General features: G+C 38.7%; 1 protein-coding gene across 1 annotated transcript in view; it reads left to right on the top strand.

Annotated features, from left to right (window-relative positions):
* Positions 1 to 13,959, top strand: part of DNAH11 (dynein axonemal heavy chain 11) — a 455,361-nt gene that overhangs the window by 304,920 nt on the left and 136,482 nt on the right. Inside the window, 4 exon segments of the mRNA XM_007946592.1 lie at positions 3,699 to 3,845; positions 9,146 to 9,259; positions 12,242 to 12,385; positions 13,017 to 13,199. Coding sequence (XP_007944783.1) covers positions 3,699 to 3,845; positions 9,146 to 9,259; positions 12,242 to 12,385; positions 13,017 to 13,199 — 588 coding nt within the window.

The raw sequence follows: 13,959 nt of genomic DNA, 5'->3' as shown, positions 1-13,959 counted from the left end.
CAAAAAAAAAATCTGTGTCACAAAGCATTTATGTCCTTTTGAGTGATCCCAAACAGAACTATTGACACTGCCAGTACCACACTTAATGAGTTTTCTTCCCAAATGACTGAGCTGGAAGGATGTGGATTAGCATTGCAGTTAACTGCGGTGATGACAGTACCTCAGCCATAGGGAAAAAGAAGTGGAGAGAACCTGTTGATTTCCTCGTAATAATCTCAGTTATACAGTGATGAGCCAGGAAAGCTGGGGAGAGGGAGGAGAGGAATAGCTGACTGATGATGTCTTCTTCGTGAAGACTTTTTGGGGTCTCCTTGTTCCCATTTGGCTAGAAACAACAGAAGAGCTATGAAGACACACAGGTCTTGATTGAAGGACTGCAGATGATTTCTTTTAGTTAGCTGCCTGTGCATGTTGTTAGTGTCTGTCACTCCTGTTCTCTGACTGATGTAGGCCCCATGCACAGTGGAACAAACTGCTGCCAAGTGCTCTGCCATCCCACCATCAGCTGTGGATCAAACCATGGTGATCCATCGAGTTTTCATTGGCTGATTTTTGGAAGTAGATAACCAGGCCTTTCTCCTTAGTCCATCTTAGTCTGAAAACTCCACTGAAACCTGTTCAGCATCATAGCACCATGCAAGCCTCCACAGACAGATAGCTGGTAACTGTGTATGAGGTGTAGCAGCTGGGAATGGAACTGATACCTCTCTCCCTGGTAGAAGGTGAGAATTCTTCTTCAGAACCACCACTGCCCCATCTGTGCATGTATGGTTCTTAATAATATTAGAAGAGTGGTTAATTAATAGTCCCTTGATTATTTTAAACATCAAATTCTTTTGATAAAAGCATGGTTTCTCATATGGAGAGTTGGAGAGCCTTATAGTATAAGTTGTGTTACTTCATCCTGGAGCATATGTTGTCCACGGGTCTGCCTTAAGCAATTCCACAGAGCTGGATAGCCATGCCATCTGAAAATATAAGTGTCTAAACCTTACCAATGTGTATTCATTATGGTAAAATGTAAACCCCTTTTATAGCTGCATAACCCCTCTCTAGCCATCATCAGCTTAGATCATCACAGATGGCCTTAGTGACCTTTCTTCATAGATCAGGTCTGGCATCCACGACTTGAATCACTTAGAGCTTGAAATAACACAGTTTCTTCCTCATCTCCTGGATGCCTCTTTTGACTGTAGCTGAACGTAATGTTAGTTTCATGTGGCTAAAAAACAGAGAAGCAAGTATCACTGTGCAGTGTTAGCCTGAGTTCATGGAGAGGCTGAAAATCAATCTAAACTTAAACTATAAGAGTACAAAGAGCAATCATAGCAATAATCATACCTTTTAGGAATAGTGTAAATCAATTGCATTGGAGTGGGGGTTACAAGATTGCTCACATGTAGCAGTGGGATGCTGGTTCACAAGATACCACTGATGTGCTTTTAGCAGTTGAGCCGAAAAAAGTGGTTATGATTATTCTTTCCTTCTATATATATATATTTTAAAAAATAGTAACATTTTATACTTCTAGATAGTAAATAAGGAGCTCTGGTGGTGCAGTGCCTAAGGCATTTGACTGCTAACCAGAAGGTTGGCAGTTCACACCCACCAGCCACTCCTCAGAAGGAAGATAGGGCAATCTACTTCCATAGAGATTTACTGCCTCAGCAACACAAAGGGGGTCGCTATGAGTCAGAATCGACTCTACGCAGTGGGTTTGGTTTTCATTTTGGATAGTAAAAGGATTGGAGAGTTAATCATCATGATATTTAAAGCTGTTTTTATGTATTTTTGAGAGCTAGGTCATGTTTTTCTCTTTAGTACCTCTGCTTTTATTTATGTGATCCTCAAATTTAGGAATCTAGTGATACCTTCTGAACCTAGATCTAAAATAAACTATGGGAAGAATCATTGTTTTTAACAGGTGAACTTGTGTTGCTTCAGAAAGACTGAGCTCCACAAGACCTGAGTGAGGTTTGTTAATGGTGGGCCGAGAGGATTCCACATTGAGGACCCTGGCTGGGTTTTTGGCCATGGCATATTGTTGTTGTAGTTGTTATGTGCCGTTGAGTTGGACCCGACTCACAGCGATCCCTCCTTGGGTTTCCAAGGTGGTATCTCTACAGAAGTAGATTGCCCAACCTTCCGAGGAGGAGTGGCTGGTGGGTTTAAACTGCCAGCCTTCTGGTTAGCAGTCAAGTGCTTTGGGCACTACACTACTCAAGTTCCTTTAGTACTCCACAAATCATGGGTGGCTACCTGTCTCAGTAGATTTTAGTTAAGTTTAATGTTTAGTTGACTGCACAGTCATAAGTTAAATGTTGCATGAGATAAAAATTAAGACTTGAAAAAAAAAATAGAGCACGATTTCATGTTTTGTTGGAAGAGATAAGACCTATCTAAGGGCAGTTTGATCCCAAATAATTAACTAGCCAGCCAGTTGCTACCCAGTCAATTTTCATTCTTGATGACTCCATACGTGTCAGAGTAGATCTGTGCTCCGAAGGATTTCCAGTGGAAGATTTCTTTTTTTTTTTTAAATTTAATTTTATTTAGATTTGGGTGAAGATTTACAGAGCAAATTCACTCTCGATACAGCAGTTCACATATACTTTGTCTCATGTCATTGACCACAGTTTACCACAATGCGACAGCTCCTCTCCAATTTCCTCCCCAAGGTACCACTTCCCAGTGTCCATCCCTCCATACTCTCCTGCCCCCTAAGCTGTCTCCCTGTGCATAAGGTGCCCTTCCTTCTCCCATGATTGTTCTCTCAAGGGCATGTGTCCACTTGAGGTCCAGTGGAAGATTTCTTGGAGGTAGATCAACAGGCCTTTTTTCTGAGGTACCTCTGGATAGACTCAACCTTTCAGTTAGCAAACAAGTGTGTTAACTGCTTGCACCATCCAGGGACACCCAATCAAAGCAAGCAACTTATTACCCTGTAAACAGTTAAAGAGTTATTTAGGACATCTTCAACTTGTCTAAAACCGAAAAAAAAAAAAAAAAACCCACTGCTGTCAAGTCAGTTCTGAGTGACAGTAACCTGTACAACTTGTCTGGGAGCTCTGGTAGCATAGTGCCTAAGGCACTTGACTGCTAACCAGAAGGCTGGCAGTTCAAACCCACCAGCCACTCCTCAGAAGGAAGGTTAGGCAATCTACTTCCGTAGTGATACTGCCTTGGAAACCCAAGGAGGGATCACTATGAGTCAGGGCCGACTTGATGTCACATAACAACAACATACAACTTGTGTAAAGCCTCCAGCTATTTTTGTTGGTGAGTGCAAAGCTTGTCACAAATCAAGTCTTCCCACACCATCTGCTGCCTCAATGGCCTGAGCTGCACAGAAAAGCTGGTAGGTGTGGAGTGATGTGTGGTTGGGTGGAAACCTCTGTTGGCATTTGCCTGACTGTGCAGAATTGAGTAGAGAAACAAAAGTTTTGGTTGGTACTGATAGAAATTAATTATATTTCCCACAAAACCATTGAAAAACATTATTTAATGTATTCACGTTTGGGAGAAAAAAAAATGGGTTGCATATTTGTAACTAGAACTAAAGAAAAATCAGGGTAGAAACAGATATAATATACAAACTTAAAATCCCTAAATTCCATTTTAAATGTTTTTGAAAAAGCTGTATTTGGTGTTTGTTTCTGTCAATGCTGGTTACTTCAAAATGCTGACTTTTCCTTTAGGTAGAAGATCTCAAAGCCAGACTAGCTTCTCAAGAAGCAGAGTTGAAACTGAGAAATCGTGATGCTGAGGCTCTGATCACAAAGATCGGGCTTCAGACGGAAAAAGTAAGCCGGGAAAAGGCAATCGCCGACGCCGAGGAGCAAAAGGTCAGGTTCATTCCACCATTTAGAGTTGCCGAGCTATATTTAGCACAAAATAAACCTTTGTAGGTGAACAATTTTGAACAACTTCCTCTACAGGGAGCATAAAATCTAAAGAATTATTATAGTTACATATGTAACAGCATTTCACACCATGATTACCACTTGACCTTTCTTTACATTATGCATTTTCCCAACCTTTTAGCTCTTTTAATGATATGAAAGAACAATAAATACTGAGCTCATTCAAGCATGTAATGGATGTGGATCTTGAACATCAGGCCTATTTGTAATACAGTAAAGGTCACGAAGTCACCTCTGAGGTTTCTAAAGGTTTTTAGTTTTTAGGCAAATTGAACAACTCAATTGTTAACAAAGCCCATTCCATCACTTTGCAAGATGTTTTTCAAATTTTGCATTTTAATCATACAACTTGAGAAGTTTATTATTAATTCCTAAGCTAAATTTGTTCTTTTTCATTTTGCTGAAGCCCTGGAATTCTGTATTGTTTTATATTGTTGAAAATAATTACTTTAAAAATTATATAGACTCTGCATTTTTTTTTTTGTACTCAGGTTTTCAGCAATTCTTAAATACTTCTTTTGTCTTCTTTTAGAAAAACTTCAGCTAGAATTGGAAAGTATTTTCTGAGTATGTTCTTATTTCTCACTGCAAATAGGACAGTAAATAGAAATAATAAATATTTGTTTCTAAAAATTAATAAATGTAGATGTATGAGATAAAAGTTTTTATTTAAGAAACAGATTATATTTAGTGCCTAGTTCACAAAAATTGTAAATTTCTAGCACTGTCATAGCCATTGGACCAGTAGCCATTATCCTTGCATTTTATAACAGAAGATATTTGAGCTTTTCCAGTGATTTTTGTCCCTCAATATAGTTGAATTGTTGTCACTCAGTATAGTTGAATTTTGTCAACAATATAGTTGAATTGTTTCCTTTTCTTTCCCCCAATTGTATATTGCACATCTTTATCTTTAGCTTTCACAAAGCCCACTACAATCCAGTCAACTCCAGTTCTTCGCAAAGGACATAAAATATATATTTGAAAATAAAAATTCTAAAAAAAACAATTAAAAAATAAGATGGGCATATATTAGAAGTTGAAGACTTCTAATTATGGTCAATAGGCATATCATTCTTAATTCAAGTAATAAATGTTTGCATTGAGTTTCAGATATGTAGAGAACACCTTTAAAACTATATTATTAAGCAATGAAGTATTGCACATGGTGTGGTTATAAGCTCATTCCACCCTGGAGATATTTTTCAGACAGTCATGAATATGTGATGTTCTAGTAATTATCCTATCATCACCTATCTCCACAGATACCTCCATAGAGATCTTAAAGCTCAACAAATAATCTAGAAGTATTTCTTAGTTGTGAATTCCTAAGGCAAAACTACCCTTACAAAAGCGGGAAGGGGAAAAGTTTTAGCAAATTAGAATTCATCTGACAGTTGTTTCATGAAGTTCTTCAAACATGAAAAAAAAAAGAAAAAGAAAAACATGTACTATTTTTATATCTAATACATGTCAGGAAATAAAAATTCTTATTACAACTTTCATTTTATCCACAGGGCTTAATTTAAATATAATCACCAAATTTTAAATGAGAGCCTTTTTTTGCCAGGCACTGGTCTAGGCTCCTGGGGAATATGTGATAGGCAAGGTACTCTCAAGTAGCTTACCTTGTAAGTATAAAGATTAACAGGAGATAAGTAATACATTGATAAGCAGGATTTATCAGTTTGAATTAATGATAAGTGCTCAGAATAAAACAGAGAGAGATGATGGTGGAAGGGACTGTTTTAAATTAGATGTAACGCACATCCAGGAGATCACCAGACCTGTCTTTTAGAAGTCACGGGAGGCCTATGTATAATTAAGCTGCATAGAGTCAAGGAATTAATCAACACCTGAGTTCACCTGTGAACTCAGATTTGCCATATGTTCAGCAATGCCCTAGGTACTGTGGAGAAACCAAAGGAGGAACAGATGATCTCTTTCTGCCAATATCATATTAGAAGCCTCAGGACTAATACATGAGAAATAATTTCAAAATAATGTTAATAGTGCACAAAGTACATTGCCACACTTAATATCATGAGACAAATGTTGTGGTTTAGAGACTGCCTTTTTATTTATCTTATCAGACCAAGTGGAAATACAGGTTCAAATTGTTGTTTCATATTTAAAAAATAATCAGTAGTCTAACCACTACATTGCTAGTGGTGACTTCAAGCCACATTAAGCCTACAAAAATTTTGTTCCTCCATCTTTGTTTGGCTCATCAACTCCAAACTCTAAAATCAAAATTCAAAGCCAGTAGCCATCATGGAGATCCCTACTCATGTTGTGGGGAGGAGAACTATTCTCTAGAGGGCTCTCAATGGCTAATTTTTCAGAAGTAGATCTCCAGGCCTTTGTTCCAAGACAGGAAGACTCAAACCTCCAAACATTTGGTTACCAGTCATGTGTGCTAATCATTTCTAACACTTAGATGCCTAAATCCTAAACCACCTCCAATAACTTTAAAACTGCTGTTCTTGTTGAATGGTCTTTACCATAATCCCTAGGCTTGGAAGGAACTTCTAAATTGCAGTACTACTATAATCTCTTCAAAACTTGAACAACCTTCTTGATTGGAATGGCCTTCGATTTTTATGTTTATGGGTTATTTCCTAAATGCAGTTGTCTGAGGGCCGTCCGCCTTGTAATTTGTTATAGTCTGAAGGCAGGTAAGAACAATTATTTTGACTTTATTCTCTTGCTGTGATCACCACTAAGTTTCATGAGCATCTACAAAGAGATGTTGACCAGTAGAAAACAGAAAACTTCTGGGTGAGACTAGCTCCAGATCTCTGCTCTAGCACTGGCAGAGAAAAAGCACACCCTCCAAGTATGCTCTATAGCTGTTCCTCCTTTTCCAGGTCGACCCTTGCTGGTCCTTACTCAGGAACCATTTGGCAGAGGAAATGGCTTGCCAAGTCACTGAGATATGCAGCATTTTCACTGCTGTAGTACTGTGCAAGGAGCCCTAGTGGTGCAGTGGTTAAGAGTTCACTGCTAACCAAAAGGTCAGCGGTTCAAACCCACCAGAGGCTTTGAAGGAACTTCTGAATTGCAGTACTACTACAGTCTCTTCAAAAGAGATTATAAAGATCACAGCCTAGGAACCCCTGTGGGACAGTCCTACTCTGTCTTACAGGGTTGCTATGAGTTAGAATCAATTTGATGGCAAACAACAACAGTATTGTTACACTTTAGAGTGAGAAGTATTGGCAATGAGAAATAAATTGACCAAACTAGAGTATAGGGTTTTTTAATTAGTTTTATTATTTGTATTTGTATTTGTGAGTTTATTAATAATTAAGATAATTCTGTTTATAAAAATAACCCAAAGGAATGATAGTCCATTAACAGTAAAGAAGTAAAAAGAGGCAAAACCAGCTCTCAGTCCTATAAAAATGTCACTTAAATGAAATACTCCTTAGGGTTTCTTCTGGTACTAAAAATCTATGATGCTGAGTCTAATTTAAAATCATTTAAAAATGACATTATAAATAACCAAGAGCATGTATGGATTCATTATATCCTTATGGAAAAGAAACAGAACTGAAGCAGTAACTCACTTGTTCACATACTCTGTTGTAACAGTGTTCTCCAGCACCAAGCATTCTTAGAATTTTCCTGGTCCTTTCCCAGCAGCCGTGGGGATTATGGTTTTGGAGTAGTTCTCCGTAAGAACTTATTTACATTAACAGTAACTGTGTGCATTGGCAGGAGATCACATATCTATGCAGAACCAATTATGTTCATAAAAAGTACAGTATACAGCAAAATAATGGTTAATCAGGAGAAGGGTAATTACTGCTAATACAGCCAAAGTAGACAACATAATTTGTTGTGAGCAGTGTTTAATTTTATGGTATAGTTAAACCTGTTCAGTCCAAATACATCTGAAGAAATGCACTTTTGTTCACATTTTATTCCACAATCACTATCACTGCAGGAACCTTCCCCCATGGTGACTAGAGCTCTGGTGCCTAGTGCCACAGCTCTGAAACTCAATTTTGACTGAGGATTAAATGTATTCTTGGTCATTTGAATTCTGTAGAGATGTTGTTGTTGTTGTTGTTGTTATGTGCCTTCTAGTCGGACCCAACTCATAGCAACCTCTCCTTGGGTTTCTGAGGCAGTATCACTATGGAAGTAGATTGCCCAACTTTCCTTCCGAGGAGCGGCTGGTGGGTTTGAACTGCCAGCCCTCTGGTTACCAGTCGATGTGTTAGACACTGAATAAAAACTCCCATGCTTCTCCTTTTGGTTTGGTTCCAGTTTACCAGCATGGCTTCCATATGGCCATAGTATGTGTGTTTGTGTCAGGAGGCTGATGCAGGACTCTCTTGGACCTTGAAGACTGTGACACTGAACCCCCAATAGTCGAGGGCCCTCTGAGTCATTGTTCCATTACTAAAGACAGGCCTGGGCTGTTGGAGCTATAGTTTCTTACCAGGTCCTTAGAGGAGCCCTTCCTTCATCTATAGAATATTTCTACCTAGGTTTAAGCATATAATCCATGATCAGAGAATAGAACAATATCTTCTAGCGAGTTGAACAAAAGAGCTTCACATCTTTTCTTAATGTATAGCCAGTATGGTTCTTAGATACAAAATTCTAGCATGAACATTTTGTGGGCTAGGTTATTGAGCCAACCTGGATTTTCACTTGATCAGGACTTACTGAAAAAGAAAATTGAAGAACAGAGAACTCCTTTAATTTCACTTTTATTATTAGTAATCCAACCAACCAACCCACTGCCATCAAGTCAATTCTAATTCATAGCAACCACGTAGCACAGAGTAGAACTGCCCAGACACTTAGAGAAGCTGACTGCCTCATCTTTCTCCCACAGAGCAGCTGGTGGGTTCGAACCACTGACCTTTTGTTTAGCAGCCAAATGCTTAACCACTGTGCAACCAGGGTTCTTTTTATTAGTAGTAGTACTTTATAAATAAATTAGACAAGACTCTACTTGGAGCACTTTTTGAAAACTGAATCTGCTTGTGTTGGGATTTAGTCATTGAGTATTTGGAGCATGCATAAGGCTTTGTATACACACCATGCCTGAAGGAAAATTAGTCTTTATAGAGATTCCTCACCTGCTTAATAAATAAATAAATGAATTATTAAAGAGTAGTACTCTATCAGCCTGCATTCCTCAGTAGAGATCTCTAAGATGATCATTTGTGGGTTTGTGTGTTCTTTTCCCCTTTAAATAGGTGGCAGCCATTCAGACAGAAGTGTCCCAGAAGCAGAGAGAGTGTGAGGCCGACTTACTCAAGGCTGAGCCTGCGCTGGTGGCAGCTACGGCTGCCCTCGATACACTCAACAGGGTAATGAGGACTTGGCTCATGGCTTTCCTCAAAATAGTATTCAAGATATATTAGAGTTTGAAAAACTGAGCTGAGAGTATAGTCCATACAGCCAAAAGATTTTTTTAAAAAAAGAGAGACCCGTAAAATACTCAAGGATATCATTAGAGATCAACTTCCTTTCTACCCTGGAGTCTCCACTCCCCAGCAAGCAGTCTCCTTTTGAATACTTCGAACACCATGGGATTCATTCTTAATTGGAATCCAGTTTTTCATACCATGTGTTGCTTTAAGAAGTAGGTGGTGGTGTCTTTGTTGCCTCTGGATTATAAAAAGTAACATTAATGAGAGACTTTCATGAAGAGGGCAGTGGTTGGGAGCAAAGACGCCTAGGTTTGGGCCCACACCATTTCTCCTTGCTTCACATTATTAGCAAACCCTCACTGAGCTTTTGAATTATTATTAAATAATTAACATATCATAATCTATATTCTTCACAAGAGAGAGAGTGCAACTATGGGCAGTGCTATCTTTGGAGCATATAGATTGTGCTAAGGCTCCCCACCCATGTCTTGAGGAAATCTCAGGCCTGGCGTTTTTAAGATTAACTTTCAAAGAGTAAAGGATTCAGACTTTCATTGCTCTGACAAGAAATACTCAATTCTTTTTCTAAGTTGTTTTTTTTCTTTAAGAAAATAATTTTGACTGTGAGGAAAGAGCTATCGACATTGATATTTCTTATCCTATTACCATAAAACTAAAAAGTTTCGAGCAACATAAAGATGTAATGATAGAAGATCAATTTCTTTCTGAGTAACAGGATATTTATTTTCTGCTTTGTGTGTCTCCAAATACATTGTTATTTACTCAAAGAAAATAAATGAAACCAGTTAGAATGTAAAGGTGAGTGTATATTTATTAATGATGATGGTATTTGTGAATGATGAAAGAATCTTGTTTAACCAACTTAAAACCCTCATTAGCATTTTTAAAGTTTTTACTTTTTTCATTCTTCACCATCATTTCCAAAACAAATAGTTTATGTTAATGGGACAGAATGAGGATTTTAACAACATTTGAGCAGATTTTATAGGAAGAGAGCGTTATTGCAGGAAATAGTCAGGGGCCACATAACATCCAACCCTATCTACATCCATAGTCCCATAAGATTATAAGGGATTTCAGAAATTGCAATCAGAGAACAAGACATAGCAGCAGATATAACCAGATAAAATGAATGCAATAGCTTCCTCACACAAGAGGTGTATTTCATGTCTCTTGTGTACAAAGCAATTGTACTCCCAGCCATATAATGGCACACATATAATAGCCCATACAACTCACTGCCTCAAGTCAGATCCAACTCATAGTGACCCCTCCCTGGGTTTCCGAGGTGGTATCACTACAGAAGTAGATTGCCCAACCTTCCTTCTGAGGAGTGGCTGGTGGGTTTGAATCTTCTGGTTAACAGTCAGGTGCCTTAGGCACTACACCACCAGAGCGCCTACAATATCCCATATAGCTTTGCTAAGTACAAGCAGTTCCCAGGCCATACTTTGGGACCAACCCTTGTAAAGCCTAATTATATTAAAATTTCGAGTTACTATAATGGTTCCTACTAAGAAAGAATACTACTTTGCTAATGGACGTTAACACAGTATTATTATTATTGCTACTGTATTGTTATGTTAAAGATGTTTTAGTCCTCTGGAAATTTTCTTTTTTTTTTTTTTTTAAATGTACACTGTATACCATATATGGGAGCTCTGGTAACCTAGTGCCTAAGGCATTTGACTGCTAACCAGAAGGCTGGCAGTTTAGACCCACCAGTCACTCCTCAGAAAGAAGACGGGCAGTCTACTTCTGTAGTGATACTGCCTTGGAAACCCAAGGAGGGGTCACTATGAGGCTATGAGTTGGGTTCAACTCGATGGCACATAACAACAACAACATACCATATATATACTGAGACAAATGTTTGACTGATATTGGATACGAACTATACCTGACTGTTCTGATTTACCTACAAATTCAACTTATAGGCAGGGTTAGGAAAGGAACTCATTCGTAATCTGAGTCCTGCCTGTGTATAATATGGTGTTCATACACAATATCCAAATCACATCACATCCTTTGTCACAGAACATAGCATGAACATTAAGTGACACAAGACTGTGTGTGTGTGTGTGTGTATATATATATATATATATATATATATATATTTATTTATTTATTTTCCCCCTTTTCATGGACCTACATTTACTTCTTATAGATCCTGATTAATTCCTGCCCCAACATAAGTGCTCTAATGCTTGCAGTGTACGCCATTAAAACCATTCTTTTGGGCTACGTCAAGATTGTGATGTGAGGGGATTAAGGAGTAGGGAAGCCTTTAGGTTCGGCCCGTACAGACCCACTCCTGATTGGGAGTCACTGTAATATAAAGAAAGGTATTTCTCATGAGTGTGAGGCAGGAAAACAAAAACTAAGAGACAATGAACTAAGGAATTATGTTTCTAGGAGGACCTGGTTAAAATGTGAACATACACTGTAAGTAGGGTAGAACCCATCAATCTCATAAAATTATGTTGTTGTTGTTCTTATGTGCCACTGAGTCCGACCCGACTCATAGCGACCCGTCCAAAATTATATGTTTGTAAAATTTCCTGACACTCAAACTGAGCCTGCTGGGATCCCCGGTAGAGTCCCTTGTTGTTGTTGTTATGTGCCGTCGAGTCGGACCCGACTCATAGCGACTCCACCTTGGGTTTCCAAGGGAGGTATCACTATGGAAGTAGATTGTCCCATCTTCCTTCCAAGGAAGTCTTCTTGTTAGTAGTCAATGCCTTAGGCACTATGCTACCAGAGCTCCCATTAGTGGCAAGGAATTGTCAACCGAGACTGGTATGAAAAGGCAAAGTGTAAGCCACTAAAAACCAACCTGGCAACCTTACAGTGTTCCCCAAGACAACCCTGATCCTGTGTGTCTGCTGATTCCTTCAGGTCAATCTCACAGAGTTGAAAGCCTTTCCCAACCCTCCAAATGCGGTTACCAATGTCACTGCAGCTGTGATGGTCCTTCTGGCTCCCAGGGGCAGAGTGCCCAAAGACCGAAGTTGGAAAGCTGCTAAAGTCTTCATGGGAAAGGTATCAGACAATGTGGGAAGATGAAAGTCCCAAGAATCTTAGTACTGTGTTCAGTGCTGTGGTTACGCTTGATAGCTCAAGGTGTTCAAGTAAATAGAAAATCGTCTTCATATTCATCGAGTGTAATCTGCAATATGTTCTCTAGACTTCAGGTTTTTGCTTGGCAAGTTGGAGGTTAGTTTGGGGTTATGGCATACCTAAGTCAACACCAGAAGCAGATGGGAGGTTGCTAATTATTTGCAAAATTATGAAAGCAGTTACGTGTAGGAGGGAGAAAATTACATGCATTTCTTATGCTGGAAAATGTTGCTAATGTACAAGAAGGTAAAGCAAAGGGCTCTCTGGTATGTGTTTTTCTTTTTCTTTTCTGCCTTTCTTTTCTTCAAAATGTGAATGCCTCCTGTGCAAGGACTGAATATTTTACCCTGGGATAGACAAGATTTTGAAAGTGTCCATTGCTAATTCTAACTTCATACTATAAAGACTGAAAAAGTCAAACAGTAGGATAAATGCCGCTTGCCAATTTTGCCTTTGTAATGTAAGTCCTAAAAGCTGATTTTAACTTCTGCTCTTGGAATTTTCTCTGCAGCCCAAATGGGTTCATTGCAGTAAGTCTTTTTTTCCATTGCAGGTTGATGATTTTTTGCAAGCATTAATTAACTACGACAAAGAGCACATTCCAGAGAACTGTCTAAAAGTGGTGTATGAACAGTATTTGAAAGATCCAGAGTTCAATCCCAACCTGATTCGAACCAAATCCTTCGCAGCCGCTGGTCTCTGTGCCTGGGTCATCAACATCATTAAATTCTATGAGGTATCAGTCCCAGTCTGACAGTTAACAGGTGTTATTCATGTGTCTCCATAAATAGCAATTTCTAGGTCAACAAAAAAGAAAGTAAAATAACTTGATATTTAGGTTTCTGAATAAAGTGTCAGAGTAAACAATTCTATACAGAAGGATATTTTAAATGTTGCAAATGATATCTTTTTTGAAGGTACAGTGATTAGCTAGTTTAGATCAAATAGCAGCAATTAATTTGATTTAATTAGATGAAAACTTACTACATTTATGAATCATATTTATTAACATTAAAAAAACATTCCTTTCATGTTGACTGGAAACAGCTGTGAGTCTGAATCCATATCCAATCAAACTTAATCTCTGTTCCCAATACAAAAATTCACATCAGCTTTATTGTAGGATTAGTGAGGCGAGAAAACAACCATTTCGTTGCTTTAGTATTTAATGACAAGGAGCCTTGGCAATGCAACAGTTAAACATTGTGCTATTAACTAAACGGTTGGCAGTTTGAACCTACCCAGCAGCTCTGTGGGAACAATACCTTGTGATCTGCTTCCATGAAGATTAGGGCCAAGAAAACTCTGTGGGCATTTCTACTCTGTCACAGGAGCTTACTAAACCAAACCCGCTGCCATTGAGTCAGGTCTGACTCATAGTGACCCCTCCTTGGGTTTCCTAAGTGATATCACTACAGAAGTAGATTGCCCAACCTTCCTTCTGGGGAGGGGCTGGTGGGTTTGAACCACCAGCCTTCTGGTTAGCAGTCAGATGC

Source organism: Orycteropus afer, unplaced genomic scaffold (genome assembly GCF_000298275.1).
Source record: "Orycteropus afer afer isolate SDZICR_OR568_19922 unplaced genomic scaffold, OryAfe1.0 scaffold00008, whole genome shotgun sequence".
NCBI classification, from domain to species: Eukaryota; Metazoa; Chordata; class Mammalia; order Tubulidentata; family Orycteropodidae; genus Orycteropus; species Orycteropus afer.
This window is presented reverse-complemented; position numbering and strand designations above follow the sequence as displayed.